The sequence below is a fragment of the Lissotriton vulgaris genome, chromosome 2_1, assembly GCF_964263255.1.
Source record: "Lissotriton vulgaris chromosome 2_1, aLisVul1.2, whole genome shotgun sequence".
In the NCBI taxonomy this organism is placed as follows: domain Eukaryota; kingdom Metazoa; phylum Chordata; class Amphibia; order Caudata; family Salamandridae; genus Lissotriton; species Lissotriton vulgaris.
The window spans coordinates 1,835,235,621-1,835,256,676 of record NC_141687.1 but is presented as its reverse complement, the minus strand read 5'-3'; the positions used below and the strand labels follow the sequence as shown (position 1 = coordinate 1,835,256,676).

The 21,056-nt window shown below is 44.9% G+C and overlaps 1 protein-coding gene across 1 annotated transcript in view; it reads right to left on the bottom strand.

Moving 5' to 3' along the window:
- The window catches only part of RAB11A (RAB11A, member RAS oncogene family), a 156,147-nt gene extending 136,583 nt beyond the window's left edge, over positions 1-19,564 (bottom strand). Inside the window, exon 1 of the mRNA XM_086957986.1 lies at positions 19,419-19,564. Within this exon, the coding sequence (XP_086814112.1) occupies positions 19,419-19,458 (40 nt within the window). The 5' untranslated portion in view covers positions 19,459-19,564. The remainder of the gene's footprint in view (positions 1-19,418) is intronic.
- Positions 19,565-21,056: the final 1,492 nt, after the last annotated feature.

Sequence of the window (21,056 nt, the reverse complement as noted above, 5' to 3'; positions counted from 1 at the left end):
GTGTGTGTTTGAGGAAGTGCAATGTGTGTGTGTGTGTGTGTGTGAGGCAGCGCAGTGTGTGTGTGTGTGTGTGTGGCAGCGCAGTGTGTGTGTGTGTGTGTGTGGCAGCGCAGTGTGTGTGTGAGGCAGTGCAGTGTGCGTGAGGCAGTGCAGTGTGTGTGAGGCAGCGCAGTGTGTGAGGTAGTGCAGTGTGTGTGAGGCAGTGCAGTGTGTGAGGTAGTGCAGTGTGTGTGAGGCTGCGCAGTGTGTGTGTGCGTGAGGCAGCACAGTGTGTGTGAGGCAGCCCAGTGTGTGTGAGGCACCGCAGTGTGTGTGAGGCAGCGCAATGTGTGTGAGGCAGCGCAGTGTGTGTGAGGCAGTGCAATGTGTAGCAGGGCAGTGTGTGCGTGATGCAGCGCAGTGTGTGTGTGAGGCAGTGTAGTATGTGTGTCATAGGGCAGTGTGTGTGTGTAACAGTGCAGTGTGTGTGATAGGACAGTGTGAGTGACACACAGCAGTGTGTGGCTCCATACTGTGTTTGTGAGGCAGCGCAGTGTGACTGTGTGTGAGGCAGCGCAGTGTGTGTGTGAGGCAGCGCAGTGTGTGTGTGAGGCAGCGCAGTGTGTGTGTGTGAGGCAGCGCAGTGTGTGCGTGAGGCAGCGCAGTGTGTGTGTGCGTGAGGCAGCGCAGTGTGTGTGTGTGAGAGGCAGTGCAGTGTGTGTGTGAGGCAGTGCAGTGTGTGTGTGTGTGTGAGGCAGCGCAGTGTGTGTGTGTGTGAGGCAGCGCAGTGTGTGTGTGTGTGAGGCAGCGCAGTGTGTGTGAGGCAGCGCAGTGTGTGTGAGGCAGCGCAGTGTGTGTGAGGCAGCGCAGTGTGTGTGAGGCAGCGCAGTGTGTGTGAGGCAGCGCAGTGTGTGTGAGGCAGCGCAGTGTGTGTGAGGCAGCGCAGTGTGTGTGAGGCAGCGCAGTGTGTGTGAGGCAGCGCAGTGTGTGTGAGGCAGCGCAGTGTGTGTGTGTGAGGCAGCGCAGTGTGTGTGTGTGTGTGTGTGTGAGGCAGCGCAGTGTGTGTGTGTGTGAGGCAGCGCAGTGTGTGTGTGTGTGAGGCAGCGCAGTGTGTGTGTGTGTGAGGCAGCGCGGTGTGTGAGGCAGCGCAGTGTGTGTGAGGGAGGGCAGCGCAGTGTGTGTGAGGGAGGGCAGCGCAGTGTGTGTGAGGGAGGGCAGCGCAGTGTGTGTGAGGGAGGGCAGCGCAGTATGTGTGTGAGGCAGCGCAGTGTGTGTGAGGCAGCGCAGTGTGTGTGTGAGGCAGCGCAGTGTGTGTGAGGCAGCGCAGTGTGTGTGTGAGGCAGCGCAGTGTGTGTGTGAGGCAGCGCAGTGTGTGTGTGAGGCAGCGCAGTGTGTGTGTGAGGCAGCGCAGTGTGTGTGTGAGGCAGCGCAGTGTGTGTGTGAGGCAGCGCAGTGTGTGTGTGAGGCAGCGCAGTGTGCGTGTGAGGCAGCGCAGTGTGTGTGTGAGGCAGGGCAGTGTGTGTGTGAGGCAGCGCAGTGTGTGTGTGAGGCAGCGCAGTGTGTGTGTGAGGCAGCGCAGTGTGTGTGAGGCAGCGCAGTGTGTGTGTGTGAGGCAGCGCAGTGTGTGTGTGTGAGGCAGCGCAGTGTGTGTGTGTGTGTGTGAGGCAGCGCAGTGTGTGTGTGTGTGAGGCAGCGCAGTGTGTGTGTATGAGAGGCAGCGCGGTGTGTGAGGCAGCGCAGTGTGTGTGAGGGAGGGCAGCGCAGTGTGTGTGAGGGAGGGCAGCGCAGTGTGTGTGAGGGAGGGCAGCGCAGTGTGTGTGAGGGAGGGCAGCGCAGTATGTGTGTGAGGCAGCGCAGTGTGTGTGAGGCAGCGCAGTGTGTGTGTGAGGCAGCGCAGTGTGTGTGAGGCAGCGCAGTGTGTGTGTGAGGCAGCGCAGTGTGTGTGTGAGGCAGCGCAGTGTGTGTGTGAGGCAGCGCAGTGTGTGTGTGAGGCAGCGCAGTGTGTGTGTGAGGCAGCGCAGTGTGTGTGTGAGGCAGCGCAGTGTGTGTGTGAGGCAGCGCAGTGTGTGTGTGAGGCAGCGCAGTGTGTGTGTGAGGCAGCGCAGTGTGTGTGTGAGGCAGCGCAGTGTGTGTGTGAGGCAGCGCAGTGTGTGTGTGAGGCAGCGCAGTGTGTGTGTGAGGCAGGGCAGTGTGTGTGTGAGGCAGGGCAGTGTGTGTGTGAGGCAGCGCAGTGTGTGTGTGAGGCAGCGCAGTGTGTGTGTGAGGCAGCGCAGTGTGTGTGTGAGGCAGCGCAGTGTGTGTGTGAGGCAGCGCAGTGTGTGTGTGAGGCAGCGCAGTGTGTGTGTGAGGCAGCGCAGTGTGTGTGTGAGGCAGCGCAGTGTGTGTGTGTGTGAGGCAGCGCAGTGTGTGTGTGTGTGAGGCAGCGCAGTGTGTGTGTGTGTGTGAGGCAGCGCAGTGTGTGTGTGTGTGAGGCAGCGCAGTGTGTGTGTGTGTGAGGCAGCGCAGTGTGTGTGAGGCAGCGCAGTGTGTGTGAGGCAGCGCAGTGTGTGTGAGGCAGTGCAGTGTGTGTGAGGCAGCGCAGTGTGTGAGGCAGCGCAGTGTGTGTGTGAGGCAGCGTAGTGTGTGTGTGTGTGAGGCAACGCAGTTTGTGTGAGGCAGCGCAGTGTCCAATGTGTGGAAGGCCCTGGTTACTTCAGCATGAATGACGCATTTGCACTTCATAGCAGCTAGATTTAGACCGGCACTGCAGGATTATAAACCCCTTGGAAGCCCTTGAATCGTCTGTACATCCAGTTCTAGGGTCACAAGACTCATTCTGTTGTTTTATTTATTTCCAATGCACGTGGCTGTGTTTAAATGTGACGGGGTTCTGCTTGGCCCAAAACATGGGCTTCAAACGTCTGGTCGCAGAGCGGTGCAGCCGCCTGCAGGCTGGAAGCACACGGCTTGACATGGAATGATTTACATTTAAACAAAAATAAAATCAATGGGTTTACATAGGTTACGACTGCCCTATATGAACACGGTGACAGAGACTGGAAAACAACTGCTTGATTGCTGGTAGGTAGAGAAATGCATTTATAGGAAAACGTGTTTATTTTCGATTTTTTGACAACATAATATATCAAAGTAATATAGATACACCTAAAAAACTGATTCTGCGCGAGCCACTGCCGCCGATTTTGCAGTTTCCTACCTAACCTTCGTAAATAGTGTATAGCCACCGGTTTTACCAATCAACGCAGTAGTGCTTATTTTATCAACTGAGGTAAGATGAAACTTTGAGCAGTGACTCGCATTGTAACATGCTACTTGCACACTGTAGATGGGGCTACCGGCTCAGATATTTTACCTGTGTTGGAACCTGTGGCTGAAAGTCCCCCACACATGTGTTTTAAAGGTTTGGAGTCTGGAGGCGTGACCACAAAGATCTCCGCAGTGGGCGTATCACGCCTCTGGTCCACTACAGATGTGTTTTTTTTTTCTAAGGAGACATTTCAGATAAAATGTGAAACCCTGTCGCTGTTACTTATAAGACAGCTCCAATGGTGAGGGTTCTGGAAGGGCATGGTCTTTTTTTACGTAACCCCTTGGGCGTGCCCACCACCATGCAGCAGAAAGAAAAACAAGCATAATCATGGTGGGTGAGAGATAGGAACAGGGGGAGGGGGCAGGGGTGAGTGATCGAAACAAAGTGGAGGGTGTGAGGTGGGAACAGGGCGGAGGGGTGAGAAGAGGTTGGATGTGATGAGAAACGGGAGAGGGTGAAAGTGAGAGATGGGTGGAGGGTGAGTGATGAGAAGAGGGTGCAAAGATGAGAGGAAGACAATAGTGAGGTGGATGTGACATATAGGAGCGGGGTGCGGAGGTTGGGGATGGGGTACAGTGCGCAGAGTTAAGAAAGTAACAATAGTGTGAGGTACCAGGAGAGGGAAAGGAACCGGACGGATGAGTGAGAGAAATAAAGAACAGTGGCCGAGGAGTTCGGATTGGGACAGTGCGGAGGTAGAGGTGGATGAGTTGAGAAAGAAACAAGCGGGTGGGGAAGAGATGTTTGGGGTAGTAATAGACACCGTAAGGGTAGATGGGTGAGGGATCGGTGGATAGGTGAGGGACTGACGGATAGACCGGCGAGAGTCCTGGTCGGGTGATTGACGGGTAGAATGGAGCGAGAGGAGGCGAGATGATTAGGAGAAGCAGTTAAGAAAAGTGAGAGAGGTGGGTGCAGAGGTGAGAGCGATAAGTGGATGGGGGACTGCAGGAGGGAGCGGAGGGCTGATGGGTGAGTGCACAAATTGAGGGATGAAAAGCGGAGGAGTGACTACTTGGGGAGGAATGAGCGGTTGGAAAGTGTTAAGGGGTGGGGGGAGGAGTGGAACGGTCCAATAGTCGAAGGATGTGTGGTTGAGTAGAGGGAGCCCGGGTGGAGCCGTAGGGCATGGCTGACAGTGGTGAAAGGGGGAGACCTGCAAGAATGTTGTGATGGGCGGAGGGGGAGGCAGGGTAAAAGTGTGAGCGGCTTAGGCAGGACGAAAGGCTGAAGTGTGTGGGAAGAAGTTAAGAGAAACTAGGAAAGGCTATAAACCTCCGATGTTTGGCATTCTGTAGCCCCACGGACAGAAATATGCAGAGAAGGATACGGTTGTGAAAGAACATGCTGACCAGTTAGAATAGAAAACAAGAAATAAAGATTATTTCAAAGTTACCTTGGCGGGGCTTGCTGGGCATGCTTGTGTGCTTCCCAGAGAGACAGGAGATTGGGAAACGCACGCGCGCGGCCGGCGCCGATCGCTTTCCAGAGCGTGCGCGTGACATCTCCTGTGAAGCAGACCCGACAGCATTAGTATCGCGCCTGCGCGATGGCATATGGCTTCGCCATATGCATCGCAGGCGCGAGACCTAAAAAGCGTGGTGTTTAAGAAACATCAGCAGTGACATACATTAGTCAATATTATTGAATATATATATATATATATATATATATATATATATATATATATATATATATATATATATATATTTTTTTTTTTTTTTTTTTTTTTAATTTATTTATTTAGCAAATATACGACAGCCGAGTTGAGTTGGCTGAATGATTTTCCCATTCATTTTTTTTTATAAAAAATTAACTATTACACAAGTCTGCCAAGGCCAGGCCTATTGGCTTTGCCAGTGCATGTTAAAGTATGTGACAATGTGCATCTCAATTGTCGATACAGTGTCTTCCTACAGTGCCATCCTTCATGAGAACCAACTGGGCAGAAACACAATTTTAGAACATATACCAAACAGACTTAACATACCAAAACTGGGTTTTACTATCTGACTGGAAAGTTTTGCACATACTACACATTTCCAACATCTACAAAGTTATAAGTAAAACAATGGCCTTTTCAATGGAAGCTCACACTTTCTTGAGCCAGGTAATAATGCGATTTACCCTTAAAACTACCCATTAAAGAGCCATATGAAAAGCAACAAGCTTTAACAATCTGTAACAAAAGCAACGTGTAAGTGTTTAACATGAGGAGAGACTAAGGAGAGTATTTGGCACCTAGAGGCCCAGGAAGAGGAGTAAAAGTTACAGGTGAAAGGCCACATCACAAAATAGGCAAATATAATCAAAGGGAAAAAATCTGAGATTATAACTTCTAAATCTAATTGGAGTAGCAAACTGTGTTCATGGTCACGATATGGTTCACTGAATGAACCGTACAAAGATCAACAAAGTAAATGGCCATAGCGGTGCTAAATGTCAATAAAAGGTTTGCAATGATCCAGTCAAATGTGTTTTGGGATAGGAGTGGATTTGCTCTTTGCCCCAGTGTAGCAGCAACTCCTTTTAGGGCATTGGAAAACCCATTCTCTACAATCATGGGTTCTTAAGTTTGCAATTAAGAAATCAAATTATTTTTAATTGTGGCCATAGGACTAAGTCTCCAGTGGATTGTATGGTATGGTTAAACTAAAAACAGTGCAAACACAAGTGAAATGTTTAGTACCACTGACTGAGAAAGCAGTTGCAATGTACTGAATAATAAGAGGACTAAATACCTTCAGAGGCCATCCTGTTTTCCGTCATGAAGACAATTGAATTTACAATAGAAATTTAAATGCATGAAACAATCATCACAACCAAATCGACAAGGAACAAAAAGGGCGAATTAGATCTAAGAACATATCATCACCGATTGGCACTTACCCTAAGTGATTGGCTACATTGTTCTCTTACTTTACTTTTTCTTCAGAGTGGACATATTTTCCATCCCCCTCTTGCACTGCGACGTAACCAGCAAGTTACACATAGTGCATTACAAAACTCCCAAATAAATTCAATGCACACTTTTAGATTTTTTGCTCATAAACTTGTGCATGGAAAATAACTTCTTATAAAAACCGAACAAAAGCTCTACATCTTTCTTTATCCTTTAGTTTCTCTTAACTCCATTTAAACTAAATCTCTTGCTGATCAGAGTTTTCTGGAAATGGAAGGCTCATGACTAAGTGGATTAGAAAGTAGATATGTCCGCTGGGCTACAAAAACAACAGCTTCAATATGGTTCACCAAAAGCATTGTAACTGTTTTCTATGAAAATGTTGAAAGAATAGGAAATGGTTCAAAAGACAGGATCTGTCATGGTCTTCATTGCCTTTGAGAAACAGCAAACAGTGTGCATGTATTGGAAACTGTAAAATGGGAAATAGCACCCAAGAAGAACTGATCAGTTTAAACACTAGGACGGATTTCCCTCAAAGACGTTAAACTCGTGATAAAGTATCACATCCAAGATTATTGAATGACTTGGCAAAGAAAGCACTCAAGCACAAATAAAACAGAAAGAACTATCTGGTTGGTTGCAGTGCCGATGCAGAGACACTCAGAAGAAAACTTACTAGCCCATTATTTATTTTGAAGGTTTTATATAGCGCGAACACCCCTTACCCACCACTTATTAAGAGTTGCTTAAATCTTTTCACGAAGTAGCCATAACTTAACCCTGGTTTGGGGGTTTTGAAATTTCTGCAATATCTCAAAAGACAAGGAAGCATTTGAGTCTAAGTTTCTCTGACTAATTTTCTCACAAGTACTGAATGTGCTTTAACCAAAGTGCATGACAGTGCAGAGACTAAAGGAAGGTATGATTTATGAAACTCTGCCTTGCATTTTAAGATAGTTCATCAATGCATACTTGGGAGATTACATTTTTATGTGCACTGATATTCAAAACTGTACCTCTTCCTACCGAAAGGGTAATAAGATGGAACTTGTTTCATTGCCAAAACTGAATTGGTGATCGTGAAAAAGGTTGGTCCCGAATCCCAGAAGGAGCCAAGGGAAAAACAGGTTTTAAAAATCCAACACAAGCTTTAAAAAGAATTAGCTTATATCAATTTGCTTATATCAATTTGGCCAGCAAAAAAGGGGGAAGAGAGGACACCTACAAGAATAACAATGGTTAAAAAAATAAACAAACGCTAGAAACACCAACATGGGCTGTTTTCCTTACAAAGTTTCACACTCCTGTCAAATATTTACCTATGTAATACATCAGTGAATTAAAAAATGCACAATTAGCTACCCCCAGGTTATCGTTTGTTCATTACATGTATCTGGATAAGAAATATCTCAATAACAAAATATTAAAGACTAGCGGTGTTAACCCCTTGCATGCTGGTGACGAACCCCAGCCGTCACGCTCCGCGGTGCTCGTGTGCGGATGACGGCTGGGGTTCGTCACGGCCCCGCCCTGTTCGTTTGTTTACCGCACAGCGGCGGAAACGGGCCAGCAGCGAAGGGGTTGAACCTATACTCTGGGTGGGCCGCGATATCTCTTCAGGGGGTCAGCTGCTGTTTTACATAATCAAATAATGTTAAAATTAATAAATAGAGAAGTAAAATTGAAAATTTGAACATTTTTACGAACCTGATTGAGATTTACAGTAAACATTCCAATATTTGGCAGTTGTTTGTATTTATTATAGAAAATGCTTAGGCTGGGGGTCTCTGGATACCATTAATGATTCAGTGGGAGTCCACAGCAATCAAAAGGTTAAGAACTGCTGGATTAGCTCATTATCTAAGAAAGAACACGCCTTGAAATCACATACACAGGCCAACATGTACAAAGACTCTACTTAGCTATTAGTTCCTTGTTCTCACAGGATACCTTCATGACCAATTAATGCTCTACATTCATTATAGGCTATGAACAGCAAGCCCGCATTTGGCAAAAGTTCAATTATGGCGACATGCGTTAGAAAGGGGTACTCACAAATATTTACTACGGGCCACAGTTAAAGTTCTAGGGTTTGACCGGCGGCTGCATCAGTAGGGGTGGTTGGAGGAGCTAACATAAATAAAAGTAAGATTGGAAGCAACAAATGTATGTTTTATTCGGAAATCTACTTAAAAGCATACATTTCCGTATATGTTGTTTATCTTCTTCTTCGTGTGCTTTACAAACCAGAGAAAATAAGTTAGGAAAAGCTCATCTAGAAAAGCAACCCTGAAATAAGTCAATGATTTAGGTTTTAAAATGCCAATATAATTTGCTAGAGAAATGTGGTAATTTCCTCTTCTGTATGCTTCTGCAGTGCCCCTCATGAGTACTGAATTGTATGTTTACATTTCAATAAAAAAAAACAGCAAAGGGCTCTAACAAGTTCAGGCTTCGAACAGCTATGGAATGCTCACATGGAGGGGCTTAAGAAATGGCCTGGCAGGCCACATGTGGCATCCAGGCCATACAATGAGAATTTGTGCTTAAGAAGGTGGGCACAACTTGCTGAGTTACAAAAAACTCAGCAAGACTCCGCGAAATGGCAGAAATGGGGTTGCACTGCTAGTGCGGTGATTTAGCACCAGGAGCTTGTTCCACGCTGATAAATCAGTGCTAGCGACACTACCCGGGTGCACCAGAGGGCGCAGCTTCTTGAGTTGATTTTGCTGCCGATCAAGTGGAATTTCTACTTGAGCAGCAGCTTCCTAACCGTGAACGGTCACGACCTCCTGCATTGGGAGAAATCTCGCCGGGTGCCCTTTTAGAGACTATAAATCACGCTAGGGGGCGCCATATCTTGCTCCTGCTCACCAACTTAATGTGAGTGAGCCGGGTGCAAAAAAAGCGCTCCACCATGTAGCAGTTGGTGGAATTTGTCCGGAACACCCCATTATAAGCATAATGTGGAGTGGCTAACATGCCAACTGAGCAAAATATATTGCCCACCCCTCAATCGGCACAAAGGCAAGATAACATTTTACCATTAGCTCAAAAACAGAAAAACCTAGGTTCAAGAATGGTTCTAATCTTTCTATTAAGGTTACTGTCATTTAAGGAAAGTTGATAGTAATGTGTCACCACTGGATAAAGTTGCTCTTTTCCCCCAAAACTCATTTAATAAAAATATAAGCTTCCTGCCTAAAGTGACCCGATTCTCAATGACAATACCATCAGTGTTTTCCTAACTGGTCCTCATGGATGGCATTACATGCTTTTACACGGTCTCACTTCTGTGGTTCCCACTTTCTCTAGAAAGACCCATTGTCCGGAGAGCCAGTCAATTCAGATACACTAAACTCTCAGCCATACTTATTGTCCCGGAGCAGGCTAATGTACAGAGATATCTTCACCTCCACTTCGAAGAAATAAACATTAATTACCAAAACGCATAAATAGTTCCACACCCTCCTCTTTGTTATCTACAGCTCTGGCTTTGGTGTTACGTGCAGATCGCCCCTCTCGTGAACCTTCATATAGGAAGAAACTGATGATATCATGAAAGTGGTGAAGATATCAAGCACGGTCTCCCCTCACTTCACCTAGCACAAACAGAAAGGAAAACAAGCATTTGCAATGCAATAGGTCTCGCATTAGGAAAGTTTGAGCTATTGGTATTGTAAATGACAATTTTTTTATTTATGTGTTGGTTTTGAAAATAGCCAAAATAATCCTCTGCTTTTTGTCCTAACTTACTATATACAAAGAGAAACCAACATCTCCATTAACTTAGCAAACATGCTTTTTCTTTGTATCCCGGTATTTGTAGTCCTATATTTATGGTGAGGGGAAACAAAACTTTAAGTACTAGAAAGCCAAGAGAAACAAGCAACTTTTTTTCCCATAATCTTTATACAGCGCAAACTCAGACGCTTTACATGAGCACCATTTACATCACACAAGGATAGATTCATTTAAGCATGGGGGATTTGCCCAGAATTACGAAAAGTTAACCTGACACTGGGACTCGAACCTGGTTTCCTAGGTCCGATGCCATAACGCCATATCCACTCACTTAATAAAATACCGGTAATTGATCAACCCAGTATTTTTGCATTTGCAAAAAGACCAAAAATGTGTAAGATGTTTCAGGTTTAGAAAATAATAATTAGAATTTTTTGTTTTATAGAGGTTCAGCAGCCCCAACAGAGACACTCCTGCCCGACTGTCTGCTGTCCTGTCTCCTCTGCCTCAGCTGTCTGCGCTCTCGTCCAACATTATCTTCCTGGCTGCTTTTACGAAGTAAACTTTGTCAGAGGACAGCCGGAGGCTATTTTATTCAAGGCAGGCCTTGGCTGATGACACAAACTTCGCTACTCCTCCCCAGTTTTCACGTGAATTACGCTCAACTAAGCTTCTTCCTGACAGTTCTAAACTGTAGACAAGGAGGGGTAGAGGGTGTAACTTAAGGAGATGGGATGCAAGAGGATTTCAATGAGGTGTCTGAAGCCTGTACAAGCATGATTAAACAGTGTGGCTTGAATTGCAGAAGCCATTTCAGATGGTAACTGCTGTATGATCGGCGGGCAGACAGCTCCTTGCGCCCCTAAGGGCGCCCAGCTCGCTCGTGATAAAGACAGGCCCTGTGCACAAGCACATGATAATGCAAAGGGAACAAAACTACAAGACACTCTTTAGATGCAATAAAGAGACAGGCAGAGACAGGGATGCACAAGCAGAGGACAAAATACAATGGCAGCAAATGCAGTCGACAGTGCTTGGGCCAGGAAGGACAATACATACAACGCAGCACAAGTAGTAGACACAGTACAAGCAGTACTTACAGCGACAGGGCTGCACAAAACAAGAAATAGGCACAATACAGAGGCCAAGCTTTATATGCTTAGGGCACAATGTAGAGCACCACAAACAATAGACACAGTTCAGGAGCTGTACATATCCACTAACAGAGCAGCACAACAGCAGGGGACACTATACAGAAACACGATAAGCAACAGGCAGTACAGAAGCAGGTTGCACAAGCACATAATACAACACAGATCTGCAAAGCAGTGGACAAAATATAAGGCAGCACACCCTTCAGCTCAATTACAGAGACATGGTACCACAAACAGTAGACAGTACATACGCCAAGTCGCACAAGCACAGAATAAGGACCAGCAAAGTAGTAGAGACAGCACAAGCAGAGCACCACTTAGCTCCATTACAGAGACAGGACAGCGCACGTAGTAGACACAGAAAAGGGCAGCGAAAACAGTACGCGCTTTAGATACTGTAGAGAACAGGGCTTGCAAATGCAAAATCTTAAATAAAGAAGTAGTGCTCCATAAACAGTGTGACCTCTGCGCAACTGTAATCGACCCTTGCCATCGACAGATGCAGGTCACACAGCAGGAGCACTCCCAGAGTCGCTGCCCTTGCCCTGAATCAGGAGGTCTTCTATGCTTTTGGGAGGGCTGACTGCTGCCCCCGTGCGGCAACGTGCAAGAGCAGCCAGCACCCATTGCCCCCCGCCACCTGGATCTTGGAGATGCTCCTTTACTGCTGCTCCTACTTCACGCAAACGAGCGCCTCCATGATGGATGGGGCAGGGCCACGGGGGAAACGCACGCGTCATGGCGTCATAAAAAGCACATGCCCCAGCCAATACCTCCCATTCGGAGAGAAGGTTACCCACCCACACTATAAATTTGAAATTCACCCCCAAGTAGACGAGGGAGGGAAATATGGGAAAGCGGTACGAAATCAAACACTTGTCGCTTCTTTTTAGAGTGCTTTCATTATGTGCAGTAAAGAAAGGAAATTATAGGATAGTTAAACAAGACCGCGTTAGAAGCATGAATAGCGGACATTATCCTAAAACAAGCACAAAAATCACAGTTGCGGGCGGGGGCGAAACCAAGAAGTCAGGCATCCTTGCCTGTGACATCAGCGGGGCCTGTGATACGGCCGGAAGAGTCCGGTGTTGCTCGTTGATGCGGGGCTCCCATGAGGGAGGGAGAGCCCCGCAGTAGCGGTAGAAATCCAGAGAAGTCCCGGGTCCCAGGAGGGGGCCGGGTAAAGTGGAGAGGTGGGGTGTGTTTCGGCATCGCATTGCCCAGCATCCCGGTGAGTGGGGCGCGCCGTAAGCTGACACGTCTTGTGCATGGAAAGTGAAAGTGCCTTGACTCAAGGGGGACAGGAGATGCGCACGTCCACTTTTCCAGTCCAAATGCAGCATGCGCGTGCCCCAGTCCGGCCTGCAGCGTGCGCTTGCCCATCTCCTGTCTCCCTTTAAGCCCTTGAAAGCATAGTCGACGACTATAGGTCTCAATTGCGACAGCGCTTCGCGCTGCGTCGCAGGTGCGAGACCTAAAAAAGAATCCGATTGTCAGTTTGCCCTATTCACTGTTGTAATACAGGATTCCCCTATTCATCACTAATTAGATAGCCCTATTAGTTATTTTGGTGCCCAAGTACACAGATGCCCTTCCCAGCATCTCAAATATAACTCTTAACAATGGCCTCAGTCTTTTATGTTCAATGTTGAAGTCAGAACATTCCAAAGAGAAATGTTCAGCACGTCAAACAAATACGGACTGATGAGTATGTATGTGTGTGTGAGATATATATAGATATATATATATATATAGATATATATATATATATATATATATATATATATATATATTTGGACATCTGATGCAGTGATTAAACATCCTTTAGCACTAGGTCTTGCCTGTGGAGTCTGTTTCCTGGTTCAGCGCCGCTGTAAAGGTTGGTCGCACTGCTGGGACTTATATATATTTATTTCTTTCAAATACACACACTACAAAACTGCATTTTGGTTAAGTATTGTAAGATAGTAATCAGACATAAAACTTTTTTAAAATACAACATACATAGTTTCAAACATACAAATATCCATACTACAAGGGGGCTCACTAGAAATTCTTCAGGTTGAAGCATTTACTTAGTATGGGGGTATATTGTCCATAATAAATGTTTAGAGGTTATTTACTAGATTTCCTAGAATGTTGTTGAAGCTCTAGGCTCAAAAAACAAGATTTGAAGGCATTCTTGAATGTTGTGGTGCCTCTAGCATAAATGTTCTCTTCTACTTAACATCCTCCTTTAAACAGATAGTCATTTTCCATTGTCCCAGTGCAAATAATGAATATAACGGTGATCTAGAGACGAAGTATCTAGATCCTGAAACCTCATTGAAGTTGTTCAGGTAATTAACATCTGGGTTACATAGCACAGTTTCCGTCCCATTTCTCTTTGAAAGGGGTTCCAACTTTGATTATCTTGTCTCTTATAGTGAAAACCTGCTACTAATAAAATCAACCAATGAAATCCTTCATACGTGACTGTTGGTTATAGCGGGCTTCCCTTCTTTCTTTTACAAGTAAGTCTGACCCTGTGCACGATTAAATATAGGAATGCCACAGAAATGCTGCTGGGTCCATTCTAGAGCCATAGGGTCTATGCATTACACTGCACTATATGGAAGTAATATATATTTTCATACATGCTCATGCATAGCACAGAGGTATAGCTTTCTGCCAAACTGTAAATTGAATGGTTTTTTATTAAAATGTTTTCTCAACTATTGAAAGTATAAGTGACGCCACACCGTCCTTGTTGATATTGAGTGTAGAGCAATTGCCTCAATCTTCCTTGTTTTAATTACATTTAGAAATGGAATTAGTTACAAACTTGAATGTTTACCTTGTTAACTTTGTTGCACCACATATCGAACATTATCATTGATTAATGAATTATGTTACTTTCTAGGGGTCATCGGCTCATACCCAACAATTCGTCCTGATGATGGTCTTGTGATTAATCTTGATAAGACAGAAACGTCGACCTTCACGTCCACTCCCGATATTGTTGACACATTGCGTTGAGTGCCTTACTGCAAATTTAGTAGTTGTCATTGTACTATATGTAACAGCTGGGACGTATTCTCTTGTACTGTTGGACCAATGAATGTTTTCCTTGCACATTAGAACGTTTCATTCCAATAACTGATGAATAACCCTTATAATTGCTTTAAAATAATAACAATTTTGATACATAATCCTTTGGTATTGCTTCTCTTTATTGTTTAGCTAGTGTGGTAGCCTTACATTGTGATTTTTGCGCTGTCCCAAATAATTGGACTTCTTAAATATAATACAGCAACTGATGTTTACAGCTAGATCTAAAACTCTTTTCAATAGAGATCCCCAAAGCTGCTTATGAGAGTGTGAAACAAATCCCTTGCTGGCAATTTGTTTTTGATATATTATCTGCTCAAGCTTGCAAGGGTTTATTGGGTAACCCCCCCTTCTTTACTGATAATTGCCCAAGAGCTGTTTTTAACAGTTAGTAAATTCTCTAACGTTCCCTGTATGAATTAGACTGAAAACAGTTAGTCCTGCTGTAATACCTTGGCTCTTTTTCCTAAACAAAATGGAAGGGATTTTAAATAAGTTCTACACAAAGTCCGAGTTAAAAGACAATATCTCAGCTCGCCCTATACCAGAGATTGCGACATTTACAGAATTCACTCCTCTTAAAAATTAACAGGAAGCCATGAATAAACTCCTTTAAATCAGGTTCCCCTACAAATCCTTGCCCCCTCCTCGTCAGTTGTTAAAATGGCAGCTGATATTAATGCAGACCAACTGAAAATGTTTAGTACTATGTTCACTACCGGTCACTTCCCTAAACAATGGAAAAAGTATCAATCGTTTTTTTTTTTTAAAAACAACATAAACCCGCAAGACCCAAATAGTTAACGCCCCTATCTCAAGGATTCCGCTACCTGCTAAAATAGTAGAAAAAATCATTAATCAACACCTGTCTACTTTTATACACAATAATTAACTCATTTACCCTACCCAATTTGGGTTTAGAAGCAGTCACAGTACAGAAACCACTTTTATCATAGGCACCGAGATTAAAGCTACCCTCAATAAAGGGGGGAAAGCAACACTTATCCTTCTTGATCTCTCAGCAGTAGTCAATACGGTCAACCAGAATGTGTTGATTGATTGCCTTGCTGAGATAGGAATCAAAGGGAAAGACTTAGCCCTCCTAAGCTCCTTTCTTAGTGACAAGGAACAAACAGTGTCACTGAGATTTTGAATTGGGCCCTTTCTCCCTGCCTTGTGGAGTCCTGCAGGGGTCTTCACTGACCCCCTAAGTTATTTAACATGTATATAAAATCACTGGCCAGTCTAAGCAAATCCTTTGGTTTCTCTCTTATATGATATGCAGACGACACCCAGTTTGTCATCTCCTTAGCCAGTAACACGGAGAATACTGCTAATATATTTAGTAACCGTATGTTAGGAGTCAGCGAACGGATGAGTCAAAAACTGCCTTAAAACTAAACTCAGGAAAACCTTAAGTAATCAAAGACCCCTCCTTCTGATACCCTAACTGGTGGTCTCAAGAACATGGTAATATTCAAGTACCGGCAAAAACAGTAAGGAATCTGCAATTTCAAGTACAGAGTAAGTTTACACAAGGCGACCACGTAAAAGCCATCATTTCCCCTGCATTTTACACTATCAAAACAGAAAGAATTCTCCCCTACCTTCCAGAGACTTTACGGAGAACAGTTGAGATAGCCTTAGTCATGTCCAAACTAGATTACTGTAATTGCATGTACCTGAACATTCAACAGCAATTCTTCAGTAAACTCCTGGTCCTCCAGAACACTGCAGCGTGCATGCTACAAGGTATTCCTAAATACAAGTTGGCCAGATAAGCATTACGCAAACTCCATGGCTCCCTGTCAGTCAGAAAATTACTTTAAAGGCCTTGTGCATCACCCATAAGGCGCTAAATAGCACAGGCCAGGATACCTGCAAAAAAGATAAAAATGGGACCGCAATCGTAGACAAATGTGCTCGATCAGCGCAAAAAAACATTATTGTCCCCAATTTTAGACCTACTTCCTGGAGAGGAAGACGCTTAGTATTAAATGTCTCTAAGCTGTGGAATACCCTTCCAGCACATATCATGTCGATTTCAGACATTTGGCCTTTTAGGAAAGCTCTGAAAGGCTTTTTAACAACTATGGACTTTACGGCCAAAATCAAATTAGTCGTCAGATCTCAGCAAATTGAAACAGCGCCAAAACACTTGGGTAAACGTGTGATTTACTGATAATTTTAACATACCTTTTTTTGCATTTCCAGCACTGATCCAGGCGTTTATTTTTGTGGTATTTGGAGGGGGGAGTGAGGAAGATAAAGGAACTAGGGTGAAGGAAATGCAGTGTTGTGCATGCCACCTCCCATTAATACTCTTCAGCCTCTCAGTCCATGCAGTTTTGCCCAAATACAAGCCCGATCCTGACTGTGCTCGATCACTTTGTGGATGGGGAGATAATGACAACATCGGTCTCTCACACTGGTACCAGCGTAATCGTTCAGATCCATAAAAAGGGGCGATATGGGAAACCCAAGAACTACAGGCCAATCGCGCCCATATAACAGCTACACTTATGGTCCCCTTTTGTTTTCTCAAATATTTGAATTTCCTTAATACAATCTTCCTTTTTCCTTTATTCTTTCACATGAGCACTAACTTTCCACATACTTTTCCCGCTGATGATAACCATCAAAATATTGTATATTATAATAACTAATTGTGTTCAATTGAAGTATTTCTTTGTGTGACTGAATAAACTTATGTTATCAGTCCTTATTTTTGAAGTGGCCTTTTTGTGTGTGCCTATGTAGACGTGGAGCTGACCACTATGGGGCTGGAAGACCTTTGTAAGATCCCAACTGCCTGTAGAAAGATGTCTAGACAGAGGCTGGTTGATACATTTATGCTGCAGTCTCAACATACCTGTAGGGAGAGGAACTATTGTAAACAGTTGGTCCTCATGTACCAATCAACCCCACCTATGCTAAAGGGAGGCTACTTTTATCTAGCAGATATTCCCATCGCTCAGCTTAAATTTATTTTACTTAGATTCCATTTGAATTTGATATAATTAATGCTAGGGTTTCCAGGGAGAAAGTTCAATCACTCTGATTTGACCCTGTGATTTGCAATCTTCTCAAAATGACCTCCATTTACTATTTTTCTGTGGTTCTTATCAGAAGGAAAGAAGGTAATTCATTGTTCCGATTTTAAAATGGTATAATTTTAAACAATGTTGGGTTGCATTATATTTTTTAAATATTTCTCTGATCCTTTAGTTTGTTTTTCACTAGCGTCAATCTTATGGGCATGCATAAAAAAAGTAAATAAATGAGCCCATAAGTAGGATATGGACTTTTTTTAAACCTTTTATCCAGATTTAACTCGACATTTGGTAACCCGCTATTTTAATATATTATGTAAATGGTCATAGGTGTACATGTATGTGGAATGTATAATGTTTCTTTTATTCGGGCACTCTTGTACTAACATGAATTGGGATTGTATATCGATTGTTGTTGCTTTTGTAGTTGTTTTCTGTACTTTTATGATCTTAATTGGGAAACATCGAATATAGTAAAGTAAAGAAAATAAAGGCAGTGTTGTGCATGCCACCTCTCATTATACTCTTATACCATGCAGTTTTGCCCAAATACAAGCCCGATCCGGACCGTGCTCGATCACTTTGTGGATGGGGAGATGACAACATCAGTCGCTCAAACTGGTACATGTATCCTCATACAAGACAGACACACAACTTGTTACCGTGTCCTTCATCTTCCAGTGGCGCAACTAAACTTGAGGGGGGTGTGGGTCTACAAAGTAACTTGAGGGGGGTGTGGGTCTACAAAGTACATGAACCCAGTCAGGAGGCCCCCTGGAACTCGCCCTCACCCGCCCACCCTTCTCGCACAACGGGGACTAGTGTAAGGTCACAGCCACGTCAATTTCCCGTGCCACGCGAGGAAATGAGAGGAGACGGCGCTTAGCATTGTCCAATTTGAAAGTATTTGCAATTTGTAGCTGCTCGCCCGGCCCTGTGGAGTCAGATGAGCCTTCCCCGAACCATTAACCGCTGTTAAGTCCGATATCCAGTCCAAACATGCTGGAGACACTCCTCTTCAGCCAAAAGGTGAAGCGTTGCCGCCTCAGAGATACACACCCGGGCCCGCCTCCTAAAGTCAGAAATACCCCCACTATACTTTTAAGGCTGAACTTCAGTGATACTTAGGGCTCCACCAAAATTCATGGTGTATTGTCAACGCACATCATCTTAGAAACGCATAAGTAATGAACTAAGCGTATACTAATGTTTCCCAAAAGCAGGGGTCGGCTGAAAATAGTTAAAGAGGGCGTTCATATTTTAGGTGGGAAGCTGTCAGAGTGCCCGAGTACAAAATAAGCCCCAAGTAATAGGTACCCATCTATAACAATACACAACTTGTCAACTCGCGCGGATTCACACTTCATCAAACAATGACTAGGCAAATTAACGCGATGAGCTGGAAAGTCTTCACAGAACAGGTTTCAAGCGTAGGTCTGATTGCTTCACACAACGGAGCTCTGTTTACGTCACTAGGACACGGGAGGTTTAAATTGCTTTTATCTGGAGCTTACTACCCCTGACGAAAAGTTGAAGGTTATTACTTTGAAGTAGACAGGTGGGGGCTGTAAAGACAGAGCATCCCTGAGATACACCCCCCCCCCCTCCCAGACCCTTTCTCCTCAACTATCACACGGCGATACATGTAACTTTTTATCAAGAAAGTACCAAATTTTAATACCAGAAACTTCCAATAGACCCGAAGATTATATACTTGGGCCAATAGCCTATCGCCCACCACACCAAATGGACACTAATGCCATTTTCTTTGTCCCGATAAAAAAGGGGCATCTCCAGTCCCTCTAAATATAATGCTAGTACTCGTTATTACAGTACCTCATTTCCTCCTTCCTGGTTGAATCGTAGCACAAATCGCGGGTAGGTGCCTTTTCACTTAACCGACTCCGTCAGTCATTACAACAAGGCATTGCACCATCTGAAGCGACAGCGACAGTAGCTGTTCTGTGCGCCCAGTGACAGACTGCCATTTTTACTCTCGCCCCTTCGAGCAGATAATACTCATCAGCCAACAGACCCATCCGACCTACCCATAGTCAGAATAAGAGTCAATACCCTTTCCTCTAAGCAATCTCCCACCCTATTTACACTAACAATCACACCTTCTTATGGAGAAAATAACCATACGTGTAGATTTGGTTGTCTCCATCAATACCACCACTTGCCTTTGAAAAGGTAGTCATACTCGTCGTCTCGGGTTCCCATGACTGCAGCTTGTTCTAAGCTCTGTATCCGGAGAAGTGAAACGGTAACAGCCCCGCCCTGCACCCGCTACTGCACTTCCGGACCCGCCCACAACCCGGAAATACCCCCGAAGTGCTACATCCGGTGTAAATCCCAGTCTATCCCGGAACAAGTCAAAACGAAAATCATAAGATTGGCCATTTTGGAACGGGTCGCAGGGGCGGCTGATGTAGCATCTTCGAACTGTTTGTACGGAGCTGTGGTGTCCTTCAGCTACGCAGGCTTTACTTACAGCGCAGATCTAGTTTGTATTTTATTATTGAGGCGAAACCCGCGCGATCAACTTTTTATTTCATTTCATGCTGTAAGTCCCAGCGTTTGTTTTATTTTCCATAAAGCCCAGCTTTAAATACCCATCCGTAGACACCAAGTTCCCAGTTATACCATGCATGACATTTCCTCGTTTTTTTAGTGTTCTTTTGTTTGAGTAACATGTAAATATCACGTGTAACACTGTATCACGAGTAGGTCAAGGCATCCGTGTTCTCGTGGACTGCGTTTCGAAAAGCTCCTAGTTTGAGTGCATCGTAGCGGTCTGATAAAGCCTAAAAAAACTACGATACGCATGAACATTCTTACAGGTGTTACGAGACAGTGCATATCCACCAAACAACTTGTTGGCACAGACCCCTCTAATTTTCATATGACTTGATCTAATAGAAAGCGGCTCGCTGTTCATACAAAACGTCAAGCCCGTCTGCACCTGAATCGTGCCGAGAGCCAAGAACTCTGGTCCTCTCGCCTCAACCACGCTGTGACTCTCAACCCTGGCTGCCAGTTCACACACTGCTGTCTCGCACCATCACACAACACCGTTCTCCTGCATTTAGTGCACGTTTTCATGCACTTTCCACACCCAACGCTCATCGCACCAACTGCACCCAATACCCCACCGTCACACTCATACAGTCCTGCACTTACAACACTCCATACTTGCACCCATGCTTCTCAACACCTGATCACGCACAAAAACACACCAACAGATCTGGGACGTGATGCACAACAACCCCCCATATCTAGTTTTTCTCACAGAAATCTGGCAAAACCCTACATCTGCACCAGACATCGTCACACCCATATCCTTGGAAACAAGATTTCCAGGGAAAGCAGACTTCACAAGCCCAGAGGCTTCATCATCCACAAGAACACCATCAGCTGCACCAAATCTACAGACACGTAATTCTCCAACATGGAACACCTGTCACTGAAGCTCCATGTTACCTACAACTTCCCCCTAAGTGGCACTCTGAGCTACAGACCACCAAGACTGCACTGCACACACTTCGTATGACCACTCGCCGTCAAGACCAGCAATTTCATCCTACTTGGACACCTGGACTTTCACCTGGATAAGCATGCTGACCCCAACTCAAGAGCACTCATTGAACACCTTGGAATCCTGGGTCTCACCCAACAGGTAAATAGGCCTACCCACATCACCAGAGACCTCCTAGACCCTAATTTCACCAATTTCAAGAACATCAGAGTTGATGACCCCACATAGGTCCCCTGAACATACCATGCCTTTGTCAAGTTCAGCGTCCTGGTCCATTGCACAT